The sequence below is a fragment of the Mycteria americana genome, chromosome 7 (genome assembly GCF_035582795.1).
Source record: "Mycteria americana isolate JAX WOST 10 ecotype Jacksonville Zoo and Gardens chromosome 7, USCA_MyAme_1.0, whole genome shotgun sequence".
Taxonomy (NCBI): Eukaryota; Metazoa; Chordata; class Aves; order Ciconiiformes; family Ciconiidae; genus Mycteria; species Mycteria americana.
The window spans coordinates 2327225-2351820 of record NC_134371.1 but is presented as its reverse complement, the minus strand read 5'-3'; the positions used below and the strand labels follow the sequence as shown (position 1 = coordinate 2351820).

At 42.2% G+C, this 24596-nt stretch overlaps 1 protein-coding gene across 18 annotated transcripts in view; it reads left to right on the top strand.

The window, feature by feature from the left end:
- Positions 1–5835: 5835 nt before the first annotated feature.
- Positions 5836–24596, top strand: part of VEPH1 (ventricular zone expressed PH domain containing 1) — a 99637-nt gene continuing 80876 nt past the window's right edge. For 15 of the 18 annotated variants that reach the window (XR_012776381.1, XR_012776380.1, XR_012776378.1 and 12 more), the window contains exons 1-5: positions 5836–5962; positions 6757–6878; positions 15206–15276; positions 21274–21565; positions 23627–23842. Coding sequence is in view for 5 of the 18 variants with exons in the window: in XM_075506778.1 (XP_075362893.1) it covers positions 21428–21565; positions 23627–23842 (354 nt within the window). In the remaining 13 variants the exon portion in view is untranslated. Of the gene's footprint in view, positions 5963–6756; positions 6879–15205; positions 15277–21273; positions 21566–23626; positions 23843–24596 lie in introns of those variants that run through there. The other 3 variants (XM_075506776.1, XM_075506775.1, XM_075506782.1) reach the window with 3 other exon arrangements.

Here is a 24596-nt window from a genome sequence, read left to right as displayed (position 1 = left end):
GCCGCCGCCGCCCCTCCCCTTCCCCCGGCCGGCCCGCGCCGCGCCCGGCCCGCCGCCGCCATGAGCCGCTACAGCGGCGGGGCCGCGGCGCCCTCTGTGGGCGGGCGGCGGTGCTGCGCTCCCGCCCGGGCCGCCCCTCAGCCCGGGCCGCCCCTCAGCCCGGGCCGCCCCTCAGCCCGGGCCGCCCCTCAGCCCGGGCCGCCCCTCAGCCCGGGCCGCCCCTCAGCCCGGGCCGCCCCTCAGCCCGGGCCGCCCCTCAGCCGAGCTGCCGCCCGCCGGCGACCGAGAGCCGTAGCCCCGAGGCCGAGCTCGTCCCGAGGAAGGGGGCAGATGTTGGCGTGGTGTGAGGAAACGGAGGCTGAAGGAGGCAGCGGCGCTCCGAGTCACAAGGAGCGAACAGCCACACGCCTGCTGTTATGACAAAACTTGGTAATCTTTCTTCTGCCTTTCAGGTGGAAGGCCGGGGGCAGCTGACACAGCTCTCTACAGACAAAGGTGCCTGAAGTGTCAGCGTATGCTGACAAGATGCAAACAACTGTGGTATCTTTAAGGCCTAGGTAGCTATGTCAGTGGTGCTACCCCTTTTTTATACAAAACCATCGCGTTCAGGCCTGTATAGTGCACGTATGCAGAGCAGCCATTGGGAGAAATAGAGAAGCGAGGTTTTGCATGAAGAAGCCCCTGGCCATTCATTTACCACAGGGGTGACGCCAATGTTGCCCTTTGCAAACCCAGCCTCTGTTCCGGCCACCAGATAAACATCATGGTGACCTTTCCACTGTGGTGTTAGTGCCCACTGACTGAGCCTTGGCGGCTCTTAAATGCCGCCTTTTAATTTGATCGGTAATGGCGGTTAGTGATCCGCGATACAAAGAAGTCTAATGAACAGTCCCGGGATCTTTGTAGGATATGTACCTTTGGACATGAATATTTTGAAGTATTTTGATAGGAAAGAGTGTTGTGTAATTTACTGAATTTCTAATATAATTTTACTTTTTATTCTCATACAGGCTCATCATTTCTGTAGTTACTGCAGCCTAGCTAATTAACACAGGGCTGGGAGAATGATTAAAGGAAGGCTCGGGTATCTGCATTGTTCTAGTTTAATTGCTGCTCAAGCGATGATTCAGTGTTGGTTTTGGCAGTTGAGCAGCATTTGTCTGGCACTGTGAAATTCCCTGTTTATGTCCATGAGACTCATCTGTTGTTGATGGGCAAAAGCATGCAGATTTGTAAAAATTTTAGGAGCATACAGACTTGTGGAAGGAATAGATGTTGTTACATGCCTTACAATGCTTTGGCTGAGATGCTCAGGTGGTGCCTGTTGTTGCAGAGCCTGCCAGCTGGTCTCCTCACCTGTGTAGACACAATTGGGTCTCCTGGCTGGTGCAGAGCGGGAGAAGAGGGGAGCAGGCTGGAAGGAGCTGCCTGTGCTGCAGGAGGGGCTGTGCTGGCAGCAGGATTGCTTAGGACTTGTTTCCCACACCGCCCCACTGCCTAAAGAAAAGCCCTCTTGGTGTAAGTAACCTACATGGTACCTAACCCAGAACTGGATGTGAACCCGAAGCATGGAAGGGCAGCAACTGGAGAGACCATGCAGTTGACTGGAGGGGATAAAACAATCTGCAAATGCTCCTCGTAACAATTTATGAAGGGTAATGGAACCTGGAAAGTGTTTGTGCTCTGAGGGCACTGATAGGCCTTGATGGCCCTGACCAGCCTCTCCTGGGGCCTCCAGCCACACCTGCCCAGGGCCCCAGTTCGGCTCAAGCTGAGTCCCTCAGTCCTGGCTAGACCTCAGATTGATGCCGTAAGCAGCTTGGCTCTGGGATGGATACTTCGTGCAAGCACATTACAGCTTGCATCCAGCCCCATTTCTTGGACTTTGGACCTATGCTGTAGCCTTGCCACCAGTCCTGTCTCTAGCCTTGTCTCCTTTTGCTCCTGGCTGGACTCCCTGGGTGTATCTGGGACTTGGTTCACTGCTTGACTCTCCTGGGACCGTTAGTGGACGGTGTTGCCTGCGCTCAGCCCTGCTGGCCATGTTCAGACCCTGCGAGGCTGAGCCCTGCCAGTGAGGGCACTGCCTGTGCCGAGATGTCTGTCTGCTCGTGGCTTGCCTTACTTTAGGATACTGAGTAAGGAGGTTTGAGTATTTTTATTATTTAAGTCAAAACCCCACATATCATTAAATACATGAACGTAAGTATGCTGGTGATTAGATGCAATTTGTTGACCTCAAATGAGTTAATATATTTAGAAATACATAATGTTAATTGTAAGGAAATAGGAGTAAAGTAGCAATTTATATGTGCAAAAACACTGTAAAGATACCTCTAAAATGCTTCCAGAGACTAGAAAACATTTTCAGAAACAGAGGTTGAAATTCATGGGCTTATCCAGGCCAGTTGCTGCCTCTGTTCCTGGAATGTATGCATCTGCTATGTCATGAACTGCATTTTATGACATCCACTTAAAAAAAAGTGCATAAAGAGAGGATAATGTGGTGAAAGACAGCCAATTATTTCCTAAATGTAAACTACATTAAAAAGTGGTGTACAACATTATATATTTATGGATACAATTTTGTTCTACTGTCACATAACAAAATGAATAATACATTAGTCCAAGAACTTGTCATTAAGTGAATTTCTTTGTTGCCTTGCCATTAAAATAAAAAAGTCCTTGGTTTGTATATATGTATGACATTAACCCTTTTCTGGGAGCATAATGTAGGGGGGGTGAAGGTACTATTAGACTGCGAATTTGAAGTAGATTTTGTAATTTTTAAGGTTAAATAATGCTAATGAAATTCATCAGAGAGATTTGAAGACATTCAGGAAGGCTTTACAGTTGATATAATAAATGGAACTGATATTGGATATTATTTAGACAAGAAAATTCTGTTCTTTTTTACCCTCCCTATTGTCAGAACATTTTTACGGTAACCAGTAGGAAAGAGCTTCTGTGCAAGAATTAATGAGAACGTGGAATTGGAGAAGATTTATTTAAGCATCAGAAAACTTCCAGGTAAGACTGACAGTTCCGTTTGATCAGTTTTAACTCAAGAATACCAGTCCATTTTCTCTTGTAAGTCACTATGTATTACAATACCAGTATCACCTTTATGTCTTACTTGTCATGAGGTTAAGCCCAGTTGCGATAGCCATGACTTTTCTCTGTAGTGCCTGCTTATATTGTTCTAAAGCCTGATTCTCAAAAGCAGTAAAAGAAAACATTTTAAAACAATGTGTGTGAAAGCTGAACCAGTGTCTACAGAAGTTTACGGATACAGAGGACTTTCAGTGGCTTGTGAGCCAGCAATGTGCCCTTGCAGCAGAGGCAGGCAACAGCACACTGGACTGCCTTAGGCAGAGCATTGCCCACTGCTTGAGGGAGGTGATCCTTCCCCTCTGCTCAGCGCTGGTGAGATGCGTCTGGAGTGCTGGGTCCAGTGGTGGGCTCCTCAGTGCGAGAGAGACAGGGACATACTCAAGTGAGTTCAGCAAAGAGCCGTGGAGATGATTAGGGGATGGGAGCATCTGATATAGAGGGAGAGGCTGAGAGAGCTGGGACTGCTTAGCCTGGAGAAGAGAAAGCTCAGGGAGATCTTATCAATGTGTATAAATACCTGATGGGGCGGAGTGAAGCAAGACTCCTCTCAGCAGTATCCAGTGACAGGACAGAAGGCAGTGGACATAAACAGAAATACAGCCAATTCCAGTTAAACGTAAGGAAAAAGTTTTTTCCTGTGGGGCAGGTCAAATGCTGGAACAGGTTGGCCAGAGGGACTGTGCACTCTCCATCCTTGGAGATGTTCAAAGTCCAACTGGAGGTGGCCCTGACCAACCTGCTCTGGCTGACCCTGCTTTGAGCAGAGGGTTGGACTAGATGATCACTGGAGGTGCCTTCCAATCTCAACCATGCTGTGATTCTCTGACTGTGTGAAATGGGGCAATGAATAATTAAAAAGAATGAGACTGTTAACTCATGTGGCTAAAGTTAAGTTCAAGGATCTGTCGACTTGAGACCTGGTACCTCCTAACAACGTCTTCTAAGTCCATGGTATCCCCCTCTAGTTTGTACGGGTTTCAGTCTTTTTCCATATCTTTCTTTAATTCTTGTCCTTCCAAGAAGAGAGGGGAATATCTATTTACAGTCTGACGAGGAAGACTAAGGGGCCAATCTAACTTGATGATTAGGAGAAAATTGCCTTTATGGTTAAAGTCAGTTAGACTGGATATGGGAATTTCAGGCCCCAGCCTAAGTTCTTGTCTTGCCCCATGAGTCCTGCTGAGGGAAAAAAAGAAAACCCTAATACAGTTAGATGATGATGTGACTGTTTCAGTGTTGAGCCTTCTAGGTGTTCCTCAGAGTTCTCCATGTAGATGTATGTGATGAGTTTGCACCTTTTCAAAAGTAAGATTAAACTTATCTGAAATACCATTTATCTCAGAATGTGTTAATCTGATTTTTTTTTCTTATTTTCTCCTTTTTCTCTCTAATGTAATTGACAGCAAAGTTGAATCAGTTTACTACTGAGTTGGACTTGAAAGGTGAACGCTAAATTTTCTATTACTTGATTTTAATGCAATGTGTACACCTCACTATTTGATAAATTCAGACCTGCTGGGGAAAAACTGAGAACCACATTTTGGACACAAAGGATCAGATGTTGACTTACGTTGCAGACACTATTGGTTTAAATTTTTACTTTATGAGAGAAAAATGGTTTCTCTGCAATATGTTTTGAAAATTCAGGGATTCTGTTTCATACTGGAGCCCCTGCTGCTGGCTGTGGGCCATGTCTGTGGAGTAGGAGGTTCTCAAGCTAGGGGGAAATACTTAAGGAAAAAGACAACAGGCAGAGCAGTACCACCCAAAAAAAACCCAACCCCACAAACCAACCTAAACCACCACCACCAACAACAAAAAAAACAACACAAAGAAACTGAGGTAATGAAAATGTTGTGAGGCAAATTTTGCTGAGGCCCTGGCCTGAAGTTGAGCCAAGTGAACAGGGCGTGGAAAAGCACTGGGCACAACGCATGAAATTGCCAGATGTGACAGATAACGGTGTGAGAAGCTAACAGAAGGTACAGGTATGGGGGAGAGCTGGATTACACAGCTAGTTAAGAGGGGTCATTAGAGAAATGATCAAACCTCACAGGTAATTTAGGGGGAGTACTGGGGACCATCTGGGGAGGGGACTCTTGCAAGGCCAGCTATATCTAGACAACTGTATCTGTAATACTATGTAAAACTGAGTTTACCTGGATAAAGTAATGGAAATACTAGTTTTGTGTATGGAGAGTCATACACAAGGCAGAGGAAGGGTGGATGGCCAAGAAACAGGACGGGCTGATAAAGTGTGCTGGCTGGGGTGTATCTGTTGGCAGCCTTATGCTTGATCACTGTAGCTGGTGCAGGATAATAAATCAAACTGGTTGTTCTGACCATGCCACAAGAGTCAATGCTGATTTTGTAGCCAGGAGCTGGGGCAGGGAGGCTTCAGCTGTGTGCCACCTCCCTCGGCAGAGAGTTGGACAGCTTGAGCGTCCTGGTACCCTGTTGGTGCCCAATCCAGGCCTGCAGGCATCAGCAGCTACCTGCTGCTTCCTGATGGCACAAGTGCCCTATGGAAAGGGGCTGAGAAATTCCAGAAAAGAGAATCCAGAGGAGATTCAACAAGAATGAAAAAAGGCAAGAAAATATGAGAAGAGAAGCTGAAAGAGATGTTTGCTCCAAAAGGAGATGTTTGAGAGAGCAAAGAATCATAAAGTCAAACACCGTAACAAAACAGTGATCTGTTGTTCTCTGTTTCTAATGGAGTAGGAAGAAGTCTTTGGCTACTGGCTAAATTACTAATTATGAAGTGTTGAAAAGCTTTGCTTAGGGAAGCAAGATCAGAACAAACATGAGGTGTGCCTAGACCTGACAGCTCTTGCCTCAACATAAGGAGGTAGATTAGATAATCTCGGACTTTCCAACCCTACATTTCTATGGTTTCATGCTCATTTATATAGAAGCTTTCTTCCACAAATCTAGCAAACAAGACTTTGTCCTGGAAAGGCATTTACATAGCTGTATTAGTGCCAGTATTAATTCATTTAAATAACTTGTCCCTTGAGGTGCTTCCTCTTTTTTTTCTTTTTTTTTTTTTTTTTTTCCTGCTGACTTATTTCCTTAAGCCTTCAACTAACTGCTGCCACTTAGCTCTGATGCCATTATTGAAATTAGAGTTTCTGGTGAAAGTACTGTTCCTCTTGTTTGTCTTTCAAAGCATTGTGCACATCTGTGAGGTACAGCATTAATGATGGTGAGCTTGTTAAGCATCTGAACCCATGTTTTAGTGTTTTTTCAATACTGGCTCTTACTGTGTCATCTATCCATAGCCAAGAGGAGAACCTGTACACAAGAAAGGTGTGAGCACATTGTATCAGTGTGTACTGCTTCTCCTTCTTGTAAGTTAGCATAAATGCCTGTATTAATTTTAAATGTGGATCTGTGGTACAGATTATCTGGTTTCATTAGTAGCTTCAGAGGGTAGGTGTTTAATATTAATAATCACTGTTAGCCTATAGACTTAATTAGGATGAGAAACAGCTGGATGCTGTGCAGAACCAGTCTTGCCTCCAGACACCGTGTCTCTCTGCAGCAGGCATGCCCTGATTGCTGGGCTCTTAACTCGTGACAGCTGAGAACAGCATGTCCTCATGGTTACTTATCAATACTGCTTTTCCTTCCTGCTTCTAGGACCCTTTTAAAGGCTTCTGGCTCTTAACCAGAAACCAGGAGCGTGAGCACCTATTGGAACAGTCCCTTGTGGTCAGGCAGTTTTTCTTCTGCATGGGAATAGCTGCCCTTGCTCTCCCAGGGTAAGTTTTCTTGACTTGTGCTCTCAGGGACAGAATACAAGGGTTACTTGGGCTGGCATCAACAGTTTAATTTATTTGCCCTGGCTATCCTTAAAAAAACTTTTGCTTAAGCCAAATGCAGATTTCAACCCATTTGGGTATGACAAAGTAGGAAAAACATACAGAAATCTAAGAAGTGAAAAATACAGCAGAACTGTTAAAGTACTGCTCAAGTTGCAGAGCTTGTAACTCTGGTGGCACAAATCCAGCACTCGATATTCTGCTTGGTACGGTATATAAAAACTCAGCAGTGGAGTTATGCAGCTCAATTAGCACAGTTCATAAACTATGCAGCCCAGTTAAGAAAGCCCTGTATGTGGGAAACAAAGTGAATGGAAATAGATGCCTGAAGTAATAAAATATGCAGTTCAATTGGAAAATGATGCAGGTGGGTAACGCAAATGTTATCTGATATGCAGAATGTGTGAGTGTGTGCGCATGTATGTGTATATGTAAAAAAATACACTGAGTGTGTTTGCAGTTTGTCCATCACAGCAAGGGAGGCTGTGGAGCATCTGAAGTACTGTCAGATGGACCTGTAGTGACATTTCTTTCTTGCCTATGAGTATTTTGGAACTGTCTCCAAAACAGCAGTGGCTATAAAGAAATGAGCATGCAAACTTTTTCTATTTCTGATATACTTTATCAACAAGATGGCACCTAGATGCACAGCAGATGTTGTCTTTTGTGATGCAGATGAGCCTTTTGGAGCAGTGCAGCTGATAATGAGCTCTGTGTATTGTTACAAGATAGGGCTGCCAGGCAATAACCACCTACGAACCCCACTAACGAACAGCTACAGTGCTGAGGCAGGGTCTAGCTCCTCTGAGACGGTGAGTCAAATGCTATAGTTTTTAGTCTTCATTTGGGGAAAACCTCTTTTAATTTCAACAGGAGCTTTGACTTTGTCTGGTACACAGGATTTGGCCTTTAGAAATAAACAGCTATTCTAAAAGTGTCAAACAAGATTGCTGTGCTTTGCCAGTAATTGAAGTGGAGTATAAGCAATACTTAGTGTGAAAAAAAAAAAGAATAGTTAGAAAATATCTTTAGTAATTAACATGGAATTTGATCGAAATACTAGGTCGACATCTAACATTTTTTATTTGGCAGGACAGTTGACAATCCTGAATAACCCTGAATAATGAAACTACACAAGTACACTAAATATTGGGCTGCTGCCAGTCAAATGCATGGCCCAGAAATGCTTCTTGTTACCTGGTCCATATAGAAACCAAAGTTTACTTCATAAATGTCTGTGTCACTGTCCGCTTCGTCTGTGACAGCAAATGGGCATAAGGTAACTTGAGGAAATACCTACTGGGAGAACAAAAAACTATAAATCCTTGTAATGACAATAAGAGTCTCTCTGTTAATTTCAGTGGGCTTTTGAGAGGCTCTGTTATTTCTGGAGTGAAATATCTCATCCTCACAGGAATGGAAACACCAGGATGTGTTATCTGAAGGGGGGAAAAAAATCAAATTTGATATCTCCTATTATGGTAGAGGAAACATTGCATCCAGTTCTACAATTCTTGGACAAAATTCCTAATATGTATGTAAAAGTTGTAGCTGTGAATTAGTGAACTATATGGCGTGTGACAGATAAAGAACTTGCTTACAAGGGAAACATTTTCATGGTCTTTAAGGTATTTCTATCCTCACTGATCCCACCAGAATCAGAGGAATGCTGCCAAGTTTTAGAAATATGAGTGGATTAAGGGAATATTAATCAGTGTCTTGCTTGGCAAGATTTTGAGAGGCATGAGTGCACGTAGCTGAAGGACAGTAATAGGTGGTGCCCCATCGTGTGCTGAACCTATCCTCTGACAATGCCACCACCAGTGACTGACCACCAGGTCCTACAACACAGAACAGAATTTTGCTATGTGAACTTGTTATTTATCTCAACGCAGACTTTAACTTTAAAATCGGGCAATTATTAGTCAAACGTGTAAACCATTTGGAGGTATGATCTGTGATTTCTCTACTATTCGCCTTGGTTTTCCATGGCTGACTTTTGGCATACAACAAATTTTTGGCATGGAGAGAGACTGCAGGGATGTAAACCTGTTTTTTTCCATTAGCCTTTTATGTTGGTAGGTTGAGAGGGGGTTGGATTTTTATGAATACCCTAAATTAAAGAGACTCCAGCCTGACTGTGAAATTAATCGAGCTATCAAAAAACCCACTGTCATTATACAACAATTGTTAATTATTTACAAGCAAACTTCTGCAAGAACAGTATTGTAGCTGTCAGCATTGTTGTTATTAAAATTAAAATGTTTTGTCTGGGTAGAAGATAACACAACTCATTTACACTAAATGCAATGAATATGGAATATTCTGTTTCTCTTTTCCAATTAGTTGGAGAGAGAGCAACAGCATGCCTCTTTCCTAACAAGAGGTTTATTTTAAAAAGTCTAACAAAATAAATATTTTCAGGGCTTTGTTTAAAAAGGACGTAAGTTCCTTGTAGCTATTATAATAAAAATTAAACCCAAGTTTTTTCTAGGATGGGAAAAACTATTTTCATAAAGTAAATTCTCCTTTTTCAGATAGTGAAATGTGTATGAAGATCTTTTTGCCTTATTATCACAATATATTGTTTTGCCTTATTATCACAACACTTTGTTTACCATGTGCATTATATGCTTTAGATTCGTGAGTTGCTCAAGTGCTCTTTGCTGTCTCTGATTTAATTTGTCTTTCCAAGCATGTCCTGGTCCAGTGGTAATTTCTTGGTTCTCTGTGTAGTTGATTACAATTTTTATAAACAGCAAGAGGAAAGTCAGAGAACTTTTTAAGGTGCCTGTGCTGGGTGGCTTCAGTCAGTCTTCCTGCTATATTCTTTCACATGCCATCTTGCACTAGCTAAGATTTCATTGTCTTGGTGATATTAATGCTGTATAGCAATGAATCCGTCAATGAAAAAGCAGAAGCAAAAGAATTAAGGTATGACTATGTCAGGGTTGTAAAGGGTGATGCTAGCATGGCAAACCTCTGCAGGGAGCGTACAGATTGGAAGGGACTGAAGTGCCTAGCTTGGAAAGGGCCACGTCACTGTCCTTCTCCATGGTAATGCCATCAGTCTTCTTTTCAAAGCTTGTTTGGGTCTTTCTCACCTGATCCTTACTTTGCTGCTTTATATTCCCCAGCCTGCTGTCTGTTTTCTTTCTGACTGTACAGATGATTCTGGAAGCAGAGCGCATTCACTTCAGAGTAAGAGATGTTCTCTGTGGGGACTCCTTTCTACTGTCCGCCTTGTGACATTAAAAGAACGGGTTGTCTGAGAAGACAGTCGACACTGGTCTTATCCTTTCAGCATAGTTATCAGAAAAGCTTTTCCATGTAAATCTTCCGAGGACTGTCATTAGCTACAACTGTAGTTGTGTTTGAGTATGTACAAAAACAGCTTGTGGTTTTACTTTTCTTTCCACATAAAAAATTAAAAGATGGTCAGACACTGGGGGGAAATGTTACTTTGGTTGCTATTAGAAGTCAAAAGTAGGCTTGCCATGAGTGAAAGAATCAATCTCTTAATTCCTACTGTATAATGACTGTCCTGGTTTAGCCCCAGCCAGCAACCAAGCACCAGACAGCCGCTCGCTCACTCCCCACCCCCAGTGGGATGGGGGAGAGAATTGGAAGAGCAAAAGTAAGAAAACTCATGGGTTGAGACAAAGACAGTTTAATAGGGAAAGCAAAAGCTGTGCACGCAAGCAGAGCAAAGCAAGGAATTCATTCACTACTTCCCGTGGGCAGGCAGGTGTTCAGCCATCTCCAGGAAAGCAGGGCTCCGGCACGCGTAACGGGGACTTGGGAAGACAAACGCCATCGCTCCCAACGTCCCCCCTTCCTTCTCCTTCCCCAGCTTTATGTGCTGAGCATGAGGCCGTATGGTGTGGAATGTCCCTTTGGGCAGTGGGGTCAGCTGTCCTGGCTGTGCCCCCTCCCAGCTTCTTCTGCACCTGGCAGAGCACGGGAAGCTTGAAAAGTCCTTGCCCAGTGCAGCAACAACTAAAACCTCCCTGTGTTATCAACGCTGTTTTCAGCACAAATCCAAAACACAGCCCCATACCAGCCACTATAAAGAAAATTAACTCTATCTCAGCTGAAACCAGGACAATGACTTAAGTAGTTATGGGATGTAGAAGTAAAATCCAAGACCCTCATTTATGCTTTTCTAGTTAGACCATGCTGCCTTTTGAAACTTTTTGTAAAATTTCTTGTTTAGAAAATGATTTTTAAAGTGAGAATAGTTGTGTTCTGCTAACTTCTTGCAAGTTTTTTACGGTCTTGTAGAGGTAGGAGAGAAGCAAGCTGTGTTCTTCATATACATACTAAGTTAAAAGGAAGATGTAGAGAACACACAATTGTATTTTATATAAAAAAAACCAATTACTTTCTTACATCATTAAAAGTATGTGTTCACCCACTATTAATTTTGTATTTGGTTGTAGAGGCCATGGTGGAACGAACAGGTGCAAAAAAGCTATTTGGAGGATTTGCCATCAAAATTGAGGACTTGTATAACTGAATGCATATTCTATGGAGCAGATTTTTTTCAAACTGTATAATTTATAAATCCTTTCTCTATTGCAAAAGGACAAAAGCCCTAACAAGAATGGTACAAACATGCCTCCTTGTTATCTTTGGGCAAACAGTGTTTCTTTTCCTCCAGCAGCTGGCTAAGAGTGCTTGACCTTACGCTTTGCTGTTCCGAGAGCTGGTTCATTTAATATTCCTTTGGCCATTATTAGAAAAATGTCAATGCTGGGACGCTTCTAGTATGGGTTTGCTCCTAGGGTCTCCCAGGGAAAGAGGACATAGCCAGTATCAGTTCCATCAAGATCCTTTGGGTCTGGGTGTAGGGTAGGGTAGGTTTTAGTTACGGTTGATTCATTGGGAATCTGGAATTTATTTATCAGAGAAAAGTTAAGGGGAAAAGTATACAGACGTGCTTAATGTGGAAGAAAGGCATGTTCAGCTTGCATGCAGAATGCCGCCGGAATGATTTAGAAATTGTTTCTCTGCTACGGCTGCCAAGCTTTGGAGGTGTTCAGGTAAGTCCTGGGCACTGGTTCCACCTGGGCAGTTATGCTTTCTAAGGGCTGGCTGAAGTTCTGTGATGAGAGATGCGATGGGTGTCAACTGAAAGGATGCGTTTCCTCCAGTGTCCTAGTCTTTTCTGAATTTTCTTCTGGCTAGTGTTCCTCCAAAGACACTGAAAGGGTCCAGCCTTCTCACCAACTTCTGAGAAGAGGCCCCATAAGTAATATTAACTTCTGCAATTTCCTCGTTACTCTTAAGCAAGTTATTAATTAACTGAATGTAACCACTGGCTGTTGATAAATCCTTTTAACGAATTCAAATTCCATATCAAGCTCAGAGCGTTTTCACTCAAGCTGCTGCTGAAGTTAAGCTTTGTGAAGAATTAGTTCTGATCTGTTTTTGAGTGCCAGAGTTGGGGAAAATGGAGAGAAGATATTTGTTTGCTTGATTCCACATGACAACTCCAGGGTAACTGAATAGACTGTACGGTTGGTTTGACAAGGCTGTGCACCAAGCCAGCAGCCTCGCATACCAGAGACAGGGGGATGGAAGGGGGACTGACAACTGTAATGGATTTTATCGGAATTTCTCTAAAGAGCGACAATTTGCCTTCAATTATTAATGTTTTTCAGAGGTTTCTCTTCTGAGAGGTATGAATAACTAACTTAAACATGTATTCATGTAACATTTTCAATAATGAATAAATTACTGCATGGAAAGAAGTTGAGTAGCAGATCCAAATATTAAATAATGGAAGAGGTTTTTGAGAGTATAGGAAATGTAGTCTTTAATAGTGTGACTGTTACTGGCTTTTCTGTGAATGCAGGAACCGTGGTTATTATATGTATAAATGTATTGCAATGATGTTTGAAAAGCATTGTAAGTTAGCTGGAAGTGCCACAGAAAGAAAAAGCGGTGCCTGTGTATTGTGGTGTGTGACAACATGTACATTAATGCTGCAGTGCTCTTGGCTCATCCTGGGGCTCAAATGCGTTTCACTTCCCCCCCCCCCCGCCCCCCCCGCCCGTGCTCAGGAGGCACTTTGTGCCCAGTGCTGTAGAATCGTTGCCTTAGGTTAGGGGAACTTTGAAAATGCTGTTGGCCCTATTAATAGGGCCATGTACTGAAGAGAAACTGGAGTGGATTGCCAGGTACCTGGGAGGAACCTTAGGATGTTCAATGATTGTTCAGTGACTGCTATTTCAGGAGACTCTGAGGGACAGGGACTTTGAGTGTATTTATTGCTGTAGTCCAGTTTTCACTTCCAGAGTGGCATTCTTAAAGAGCTGATCATGCAGTCCCTCACACTCTGTTCCATTTAGTCTTTCACCCTCTTTAGACAGAAATACATATTTATACATTTCTGTAAAATTTTATAACAAGTTGTCTTCTGTAACACCACTACAGTCTTGAAAACTTGTCACAGCTATGAAAGCTTGTTAAGCAACACTTGAAAATGACCAGCTTTTGACAGCATCACCGTGACAATGAGTGTATCAGTATTTGTTATATGAAGCAATTTATTCCGTATTCGCAGTGTGTTGTTTATTTTAGCATATAATTCTAAAATCATGAAGATATTTAGAAACTGAATTCTTACGAATCTGTCTTACTGATGTTAAAAAATGCTAAGTCTTATGAAGTGTTATATATAGCATCGGTGTGTTCTGAAACAGCAGTGAAATATAAACCTTTGTGATTTCTTATATACTGAAAATTATAGAACACTGGCTCGGCAGCACATAGGTTATCAAGTAGAGACATATATATATATATATATAAAAAAAATTTGGTCAAGTTATAAACTGTTTGCAAAAGTAGCACGTAGCAAGTTTATAAGTACATTCTTACCACTCTGCATCAGTTGGCTTCTGCATGGATTGTGCAGCCAAAATTGCGTCGGAGATCTGTGAAATCTGGTTCACTTAAAGCAGCATCTGACCTCTAAAACCTACTGATTAAGCCAGTTTATCGCAGGGGAGAGTATTTACATGCTGGTTTACACGTCTAGGAAGAACACTGAACTTACTTCAAACCGCGGTTAGTAGTATAGCCCCGCAATTCTGGTAGAAGAGATGGATCTTAAAAGAGGCTGCATAATTCCTCTGATTATTTTGCAGTTGCCTCCAATAAGAATACTGCTTCCTTGTGTATAAGAACTGGATGTTGAGAGCAAGTCAGTTCACAGCTCCCAGGACTGCAGCAAGGTGTTTCATTAGCAAAAAACACTTTTAACACTAGCCGAATTAGTAGACTTCATAATTTATTGTTTCATCATCTGGTCCAGCTCAGCATCCATGGGATTTCTAGATGACATGAAGTGTGGAAACCTGTCATGACAGAAAAAACAGAGGCTTGTAGGAAACAATGGTTGTCTTGTGGGAAGAGTTTAAATATATGCAGCTGATCCCATGGGAACTGCTGTAGTCTATTCACCCTGTGTGAAAATGATGCTCTTTCAATATAATCTTTAATCCTTTTCTTTCACTGAAAAATGTGAGAACTTTATTTAAAAGTTTTGAAAGAGTGCTCTATTTTAGTAAGTAAATGCTTTTCAAACATAAAAATAAATCAAATTACTAGTGTAACATGGAGGGGAAAAGTTCTCTGAAATATGTTGCAATATTCTGTCCATAAATTGCATATGTGAATGTTCTTGGGAAAGTTTCAGGCTGAAAATAACCAGGAAATGTATCCAGGCTTTCTTTTTTTCCTGGATGGGTGCATGTGGGGAAGGAAGTATCCAGCAGTCTTGGAGACATTACAAACTTCTGTAACTGTTTGAGACATGCTTTTTCTAATTCCACAAAACAGATTTTTTTCCTGTGAGATGGGGGAGGAGGATTTCAAGAGAAGGGGATTCTATCATATGCACAGAATAAGTTTGCTTTGAAGACTATTCTAATCTTCCTCCTATTCATGGAAAAGTAAAATAAAACTAAATATGCAGTTGTTGAAAACATTTGTCCCCACCCCCAGAGAGAATGGAAATCTAACCTTTGCTTTGTTCAGTCCTTGTGTGCGTGAATAACTTCACAAACTCCCACAGGGTGTAGTAGAGCTGCTGTCCTGTTTGTTTTTTATGGGTCCATGTCCTAAATATTAAACCCTGTTTGGTGAAATACACAGTGGTATTCCTGGAAGTATCATGCAGCATATATTTTATAGTCTGCACACAGAGCGCTGAAAAGGCAGAGAGTTATTAATACTATTTTGCTTTTGCTTTCCTATAGCGTCTTTCATCCAAGGCATCCAAAGCACTTCATACAACCCAGTGTATTAAGCATGGCAACATGTCTGCGAGGTAAGAAAATTGATTTTTTTTTTTTTTCTTTTCCTTTTTATAGATAGAGTAGTCAAAGCATTGGGCTGTGATTTGCCCAAGATCACCATGGTAAAGTCAGGCCTCTGGCTTCCCAGTCCTTTAACACAAATCCCTCCATTTAAGGGGAATTTTCAGATCACCTTCCTCTCCTGTGTAATTTACTTGACATTTAAATCTAAGTTACTTTTTTGCACTGGGTGCTCAGTTTATACCTTTTAGATTTCTTTCTTTAATATTTCCGAAAATGAATGTTACCTTTTCTTTATCAAAGAGCTTTGGCATCTGTGGTAGCTTGGTCCCTCAGTACAGAACAAGAAACGTCAGCTGGAGGTGCTCCAGCTGGGAGCTGTGATGGCAGCATTTGAGGAGAACCATGGGCAGTACCCATGGCAAACTGAGTGTTACGGAGGAGAATGGGGTTTGGGAAGTGCTGAATGAATTGAGTAACGCAACCAGGTCCCGCTTGGGAGCCCTGGCTGTGTGCTGGGTTTGGAGTATCATCTATCCTCGGCGCGGCTCCAGCAAGGTGATGGTTTGCACTCACAGCCTGTTATCTATTGATGTACTCAACTGCAACTGGCCGGTGGCTTTGAGAGCCCGCAGGGACTATCCCTGATGGTGGTGGGTTATGGATTTTGCTGTGGGAATGAGTTAGCTCAGGACTTAGTACTGTGCATGCTTAACCTCCTTCTGAAGTGCAATATTATGTAAGTTCACGTACAAGATTGGTTCAACAGTATAGTAAGGTTTTAACTGCCTCTTGCTTTGCAGTGAGCAAACTAGAAGATACTGTGCGGTTCACTTAACATGAACTCTAGGAGGCCTGCATTTCCTAAAATTCCTTAGATACAGTGAGGGTTTTCTCGATTTACTTTGCTTAGCATGGAACTAGATTAACAATATCATTGCACAGTTCTTTGAAGGTTGCACTTTAGTTTTCAGTGGGATAGCACCATCTGGTAAAATCAAACAACCATACTTTCAAGTCTTTTGAAAATTAAGGAAATTTTTCTAATTTCTTGTAGAATTTCCTTCACTGTAAATTTAAAAATTTTTATTTCTCCCCTTCCTCCTTGATTTAAAAGATTTTTTTTTTTTTTTCTTTGGGGTCCTTCTAATGCCATTCTGCAGAATCTGAGTTCCTGATAAAACTGTAAAACTCAGTCTTTTATCTCAAAGTTCAATTGGCTTTTGGATGCCCTTAGGTCCAACTGCCCTTTTACATGGAATTTTTATTGTTAATCTTCTGTTATTGGGGGACTGATTTTGCAAACAGACCAATTCAATTGCTTCAAGCTCTGAAACCTGTCAGGCTAGCTTTTATTCTGATTGCTTCTGATAAGGAGCTTCAGTAAGAATGTTGTGCCTCCAGCAAGTTGAGAGACTCACCTTGGAGGGGAACAGCTTCAAGGTCCCAGGGAACGTATGGCTCTTTCAGCTTGTCATGAAAAGGGAAACTAGGTGTTGGAAATCAGAATCAAACCTTTGAATTAGATGTGGGACTGCACCGTGAACCAGTGGAGATGGCCTGTGTTATAAGCTGAGTCTTTTTTTCCCTGCATAATGATGACTTGAAGTTTGTTACAAGAGCTGGAGTCACTGCCTTGTTTCCCATAGGTTTTGACCATAGGAAGGTATGGATCCCTGCTGCGACCCCCCCCCCCCCCCCCCCCCCCCCCCGACACTGTGCCGATGGGGAGCCACGCAGAGTGTACAAACTTTGGCAAGACCCTTTGCCTCTTCTCCATTGCTTGTGTACATGGGACACAAATACAAGTCTGAGCTGTCTCAGACGCTGATCTGACAGATACAGTATCTCTATCGTATCTGAATGAGAAGATACTGATAGGTGATGTGGAGTCAAGCTGAGGAGACATCTCGGGAACCATACTCTGAAGCAATTTTATGATCCAACCAAAATTATCGTCCCGTTTTAAAAAAGAAATTAAAAAAAAAAGACAACATTTTAGAAGACCCATGTATTATGCTTTTCCTATTCTTCAATGCCAGCAGCCTATTAGTAGGAAACAGTACAATCTTGTAGAGAGAAGGAGATGCTTAAAGGACAATTCTCTCCTCTTAAGACCCATGCAAGAAAAGTATTTTCAGCACTGTTACATAATGTAAGTGTTAAGAAGATTTGCTATAATTCCATTTCAAAGAGCTTATAGTAAGTAAATGTTTTTCTATATTGTTCTTAGTGTTGTCTGTAAAACTTACATAAAAAGTGTCTGTTCATCAATAGAGAACAGGGAGAAACTTGTCTTCTGCAGAAGCACATCAAGTAGAGTATCATTTGCAAAAGGCCAAGAAGGGGCTGCTGTGTTTCAGTGCAGCTGATCAAAGGGAGGGTTCAAATGGATCTTCGTTCCTAGAGCATTTTTCTGAATTATGTGTGCAGATTTTGTTGTGCTACTTACGGGAGTAATGTTGAAAGCCAAAGCAAACTTCAGACCCTCTTCTGTATTCATGTAAAGTGTTCCAGAATTTATTCCTTTGGACAGAAAATATCTTCTGTAGCAAGTTTGTTCACTTGTTCTTTTTCTTTCAAACAGTGTGAGCTTACCGAGGTTTTTTTTTTTTTACCTCCTTCCCAGGGAAGGATAGCTTTCCACTAACACAGAGAGTTCTGTTTTCTCTATTAAAAACAACTGCCCTCGAGTGGAGTAGGCTTTGTATTTTGTCCTAGAAACAGAGCGTTTCATTCAGAGATAAGGCCTCTCTGCATTTAGGTTCCTTTAGTCACCTGACGGAGCCACTGGTAACTTTTAGGCTGCTTTAGTCTGCATTCCTGAAATGCCTTACTCCTGGCACTGCAATTAACAGCTTCAGGTTCACTGCTTGCCACCCGATTCCCCAGCTTTCCACTTGCTGTGCCCTCGGATGCTGCCTGGGGTAGCAGGAGAGCAAAGGAAATGGTCAGGCTTTGTTTCCAAGAACGCAAGCTTTGCACCTGTAACTGTCATTGAGGATGTCGTTGTGGAATCGTCAACAGGTAAAAAAAATCAGTTTGTGTCTGTGGCTTTTTGAACTTTTATTTCTGAATTTGAGACTTGCTGAGGATGAGTACAATGGGCCCAATCTCCTCTACTTACACCATCTCCTTCAGTTTGGTGACTGGTGATTTATGCCATAGCGATTGTCAGGAGGATCTAGCCTGTTGTGCTTTGGGGTTTGCAGTCTTATTAGCTCTTTTCTGCTTCTGTCTTGTTGCAAATAATCAAAGTAAAAGTCCTGTGTAATGATATTGATAGATTTGGGAAAATTAAAAAAACCTTACAATCGGGCTTATGGCAGATCAAGTTCAAGGTGCTGTCTATGCTATTAAAAGAGAGATTGCTTTATTGAGTTATTTCCAGAAGGTTCTCAGTGTTTTGCATTGGATTTGCCCCTTATTTGACATTTTGCATTGGTTTTTTTCCTGAAAAATAGCAGAAAATAGAGTAACAGGGATTAAGGATACTCTGTATCTCAAATAATGATTATAAGTGATCTAGTTTGTCACAATGTACTTTGTTCATCAACTCAAGAGAAGAACCTGGAGGAGCTGGCTGAGAATCTACACAGGCCTTGTGGAAGACGTGCTTGGTAGATCTCTTCCTAGCCTCAAAACCAGTAAATATTCTGTATTAGATGGATAAGTGAAGACAGAGGGAGAGTTTTTGTTTGTGACATAATGTTTGTATCTTAATACATGTTCTCGTGCCAAGCAACACCTGGGTTAGATATACATCTGCGCAGAGCTTCCTGCAGGCCACCATGTCTCCAGTGGGCAGGCAGGAGCTCTCTGCCTGCCCCGCGTGGCACGTGCCATCGGGGTGACTGTGGCTGTACGCTGCTACAGCAGGTTCATCTAATGCAACCCTGTGTGGAAGATGTGGTGATGTTTGAGTCCTTAATTTGTCACACTTACCCAGCCTCTTCATCGCTTTGTCCAGATTACGAATAGCCTATTTTTCATAAGATTCCCTTTTCTCCTATATTTTACTTCAGCCAATATATGTCAGATCTCAGACATTTCTTTTTCCTCTATATAAAGCTACAGGGAAATTTTACTCATTGGAAACACAGACTAGGTTGTTTAAGTGATATGCACAAAGGCAGACTGATCCAGTTCTAGCAACTGCTTTTCCAGTGCATGATGTTTGAAGCTAACTCAAACTCTTGAATTAACGAGTATCATATTTAGCGTATGCCTGCCTTAATGTCATAATTTCATCAGCTAGATAGTCATGTATCTGTTGTATTCCTGCAAAGACAGCCATAGTGGCAAAGCTGAAACTCTGTTTAGATTGTTGCATGCCTAAATGTAAAGGACATACATATATACAAGTATATTATATGTATGTCCTTTACATTTAGGTATGTTTACTTCAATTCAGAAAGACATTTTGATTCACAAAACAGCAACTAACAACAGCCTACTTTGCAGTTTCTCCGAAAGATCCTATGTGTATCTCCACACGCTTCATTATGGAGAAAATATTGATGATGTGTTGAAGGAGTGAGAATGATCACTTGTGTACTAGAAGATAGCTAACACAGATGCAGTTAAAGCTAAAGGGAGCTTGAGGTGACCGTCGGGCAGAGCTTGTTTGGGGTGAGGTCGCTGAGCTGTGCAGCAGCTTCCTGGGGCACAGAGGCATTCCCATTTGTAACCTCTCCTTTCATGTGCCTTTCTGTCCTCTTTGCTGGCAGAAGCTCAGTGTGCTTCTGGCCAGCATGGCTGCTATGAGTGCCGGTGAATGCCCTCTGTGTGGTTCACCCCTTTCTCAGCAGGGTCTCGAACAGAAGGCTCTTCCACCGCCCTGCTTCCCTCACAGCTCTTCCTGACGTGCTAGTAGCCCATGGAGGGCCCCGCACTTAGAGGTGCTCTTTGGGGCTGAGAAATTGTGGCTTCCTGGGTTTCTTTGTCACCATGAATAGTGTTGGTGGGAAAGGATGGAAGAAGTGCAGTACAATTGGGAGCTGAGGGAGGAGGGACTGCCCTTGTCCTGTTCCTACTGGTAAAGCCATCATGGAGACCCTTGGAAAACTCAAGGACAGACATTTTCTGCCTGCATGGATTTGTACCTGCCTTGGCGAAGTCCAAGGAGGGTGTCCAAGCGCCGTGGGATGTTATGGGCCTGAAGGACCCTGTGCTGTTGGTCCCTTTCTCATGTGCACTGAGGTTGGCCATGAAGACCCTTGCTTCAAGGGTGTATGAGCAGAGGGGACCCATCAGCACGAGGCAAGTCCTGGCAGTCTTGGAATAACAAATAGCACTTCTGAAATGTGGAAAAAACAAACTTCTATAATTAAGGCAAATGTCTCCTCTGCAGATGCTTTAAACACCAGAGTTTTGGGGCACAAACGCAGGACTGTCCTATTTCACAAGCGTGTGCGTGGTGCCGAGCCCAGCCCCACTTGGCTAGGCTTCTGTTAAATTCCTCAGCCAAGGTGCATAGTTTCATAGTTTCAGCTCAGCCAAGTGTTTGTTTTACACGAGTTGAAAAGACTGCAGGGATCATTTTGGCAACAAAACTGACTGTTTTTCTAAACAAAAATCATTATCTTCTCAGTCTTGCTCATAATGTATTTCTGAAGTCAAGACACAACAACCCAGAAAACAAACAAAGTGGCTTCACCTGCCTCCTCTAGCTTTGGTCTGCTACTGACCACAGAAAGGTGGTTTGCAATCCTTATCAGTTAGCCCAGTCACCATCCTGCTCAGGTGATATGCATTGAAATGAAAAAAACCTTGGTTTTATTTATTAAAAGTTACATATTGTTTAGCTAATTTTAAGCTATTTAGTTTTTGAGGGCAAGAGGTCCTTCAACATGCAGTTTGTGATACATGCTTGAGGATGTCCCTGGATCAGGGCATCCTGTATGCTGTTTACATGCACCATTTAAAAATCTTTCCTAAACTGGAATATGACAGTCAATGCATTTGCTAATTTTTCCCTTTTTTTTTTTTTTCCCCCCACCTTTTAGATTGGGGCCAAGGAAGTCTTGAAATATGCCCCAGATTTATTTGTCATATTAAACTGATCGCTAGTCCACAGGATTATTTCCGTTCTGTCCTCATCTGAGTCGTTCATGCACATGGTGCATGCAGAGGTCTGGCTGAGCAGCAGCGAACGCAGCCATGCATCATCTATTTGGGCTGGTTTTGGCACAAAAGGACCTTTCACGTGCAGGGGATCTTTTCTCCTTAGAGGATGCTGAAATTGAAGGAAGCCTCTCAGAAGCTCTTGAGCAAATAAGAATAATTAGTTCATCTGCGGTAAGTGAAACACTGTCCTTAATCATTTTTCATGAGATTAAATGTATTGTATAAATAAAATATTAAAGACAGGGACATACACAATTTAAGTTTCTGAAAAACTCAAGAATGCCGAGCAGAGTGTAAGGTTTAAAAACGTGGTAACCAAATCCAGTTCCCACTAGCTGGATTTCCTTTAAAGATATTTCAAGTTCATCTTTATAATAATTCTTATTAAGTAGTTATTTAAGGCATATTAAAGATTAACAGGAGGTTACAGGTCCACTGCATGTATAATGTGTATTCTGCTTGCAGCAAAGTGTTCTGAATGATGGTAGGCTCATGAATTTTGGTAAACTCTTTAAAAATGCTGTCCAAGGAAAAAAGAAAAAAGCTCTTTATTCTTACTGCTTCCAGTCTGCTGCAGGGAAAGGAAACTCTTTTTTGAGCCTTAGGATATTCAATTAGCAACACGTACATGTTCTCACAACTCCACTTTTCTGGCACTTCATATAGCATGTGATTTTTAGAAATCAGTTTTGGCAATGTGCAAACCTCTGACTCTCAGAGCATTGATCACAGCGTTGCCGGTTGCAACAAGAACGGACTCATCCATCAGGACAGCCACTGTACACTGGCTCTTCTCTTTGGTCGTTTCTTTGACAGCAATTACATCTGCCCGCTCTTTCAGAACATTAATCGCATTATTTTGGCCGTTGCCTCTGCTGTTTGTGGTGTGCTTTGACTCGCCTAACTGCAGATTATCAGGAATTTTACAGAAATTCCCTCTAATATACTTTTGGGGAGAAAATGCCTGAATTTGCTACAAAACATTTTCACAAACACACCAGCCTGCATAAAGCAGCTAAAGCATCCCGCAGAGCCATCCCCTGCCTCCCCGCTGCCGAGCGGCCATTCCCACCAGAGGGCCCTGGAGATCCGGAGCTGCTCCAGCACTGCCCTGTGCCTGCTGTCTGAGCAGTCGGGATTTGACACATGGTTTTCCCCAAATGTGAGGAGTTTCACGTTCACCGCTCTGCTCTCCGTGTCCACGCACAGCCAGCAACCGCGACTCTTGTCAGGGGTTTGCTCTTGGGCCGTCCCAGGCAGCAGCTGTTAACTTGTTCACCTCTTTATCAATAGGTAGTCTTATACAAAAGAAAAAGTGTGTTTTCTGTTTTTAATAAGTGCGTGGATTTTTCCGTCATGCCAAGCAAAGCTTGTAGAGGGCTAGCTGCGAATAAAGGCAGAGAATTGCTTTAAGACAGACCCAAACGTCGTGGCTTCTGCCTGTGATACGCTGTCATACCATGCTGCAGCGCAGAGCCCCCAGACCTAACTCTGGAGCTGCACTTCTACAAGCTAGTGCTGAACTTGGCTCCAGCCCTTTAAAAATGACCACGCTTTATCTAGCAAAAACAATGACTTTTGGTTAATACTTCAGTCTGTCTTTTATCTTCATTAATTTTTAGGGTGGAATAGCATAGGTTAGACCAAAGGATGGTGATTGTGTATTCTGGGTCTTAAGTTATGGCAAAGCACTGCTGTTTCCTATCCACGTGGCATCTGTGTCAGTTATTACAGGGGATTACAGGATTTTGTGATAAAGCCTATTTAATTAACTTTTATTCATGTTACATTGATAGTAATTGAAACTAACTGCGTTTACATCAGAGACTTGACATGATGTGAAATATTTGGGACCCTGCATTTGGCTATATATATTGTGGATATAACAATGCCAGTTTCAGTTTTAGGATGGAGAAGAGGGCCTGTGAGAGTGGTTCTAAGGCGTGTGGCTGCAATCACTGGTCAAGAAGGCCATGCTTCAAGACAGACTACTAAAAATAATTTGATAACATAATCTATACCTTTACAATAACGAGAATTAAGACCTAAACCAGTGAATTGTCTATGGGATGACTAATTCCTGTGTTTAATCACACTAAATGTTCATTGTAAAGGTGGAAGTGAGAAAATGGACACTGAACCGTTACAAAAACTTCATGTCTGCAGGTTAATTTTGTGGGGTCCTTGAAAAGGATGGGCATTCATTGGCAAATGTCTTTTCATTTGAACCAGGACTACCAGACCAATGACAATGACCAGGCTGTGGTGGAAATCTGCATCACTCGCATCACCACTGCCATCAGGGAGACGGCATCCATAGAAAAGCACGGGAAAGCCCTCGTGGCTCTCTGGGAATCATGTCTGGAACACAACTTGAAGCCTTCTGGAAAAGATGAGGACACGCCACATGCAAAAATTGCATCCGATATCATGAGCTGTATCTTGCAGGTAAGACTGAGCTGAAAGCAAGGGAGCGTAATGCATTCATTGGCTATTTGGTTTTATCTTTTAAAATGCAGTTGAACTTTGTGTTTTCTGAGGGTGCATGGGAGTGGTTGCGTTTCTTTAACAATCGGGATCATATTCTTCGTTTTAATGTATATTGTTACATGCATATGGTATCTGTTGCAGTGAATCAAAAGTTTTGGCAGCTTCCTTATCTTTAGAAGTGTCTTGACTGTTAAGTGCCACATTTCATTATCTTAATGCTCCATTAATTCTAAGTATTTGCATTTCATGTAAGTATTAAAGTGGGAGACATAGGACTATCATTTTCTGTGGTTACAGAAAGATTCATTTGAAAGCATTTAATATCAGGGAAGAGGTTATTCTTTCGAACCATTCTGGAAGGCAGCAAAATGCCAAAGAGAGTTTAATGACATGAAATTTAGGTCATTAGATATGCTGTCAAAGTGAGGAGGATCTCACTTAACATTTCGATTGTGAAAGCTGAGTCCAGGTTACAACACAGAAAACGGACTCCTGAACTAAAATCTGATTGCTACTTCTCTAAATAGAGGACTAGAAAGAAGTTATGCTCTGGCCAGAAGTGTTGGAATAATTTCTTAGAATATGTTACTAAATGTTAGAGGCAGCAACAACAAGACTGAAAAAGCATTTATGTCCCAAAAACATTTGCTAGAAGAACAGCTGAAGCTGGGTCCTATTTGACCTCAGTAGTCTATGAACTATCGCTCCCTGT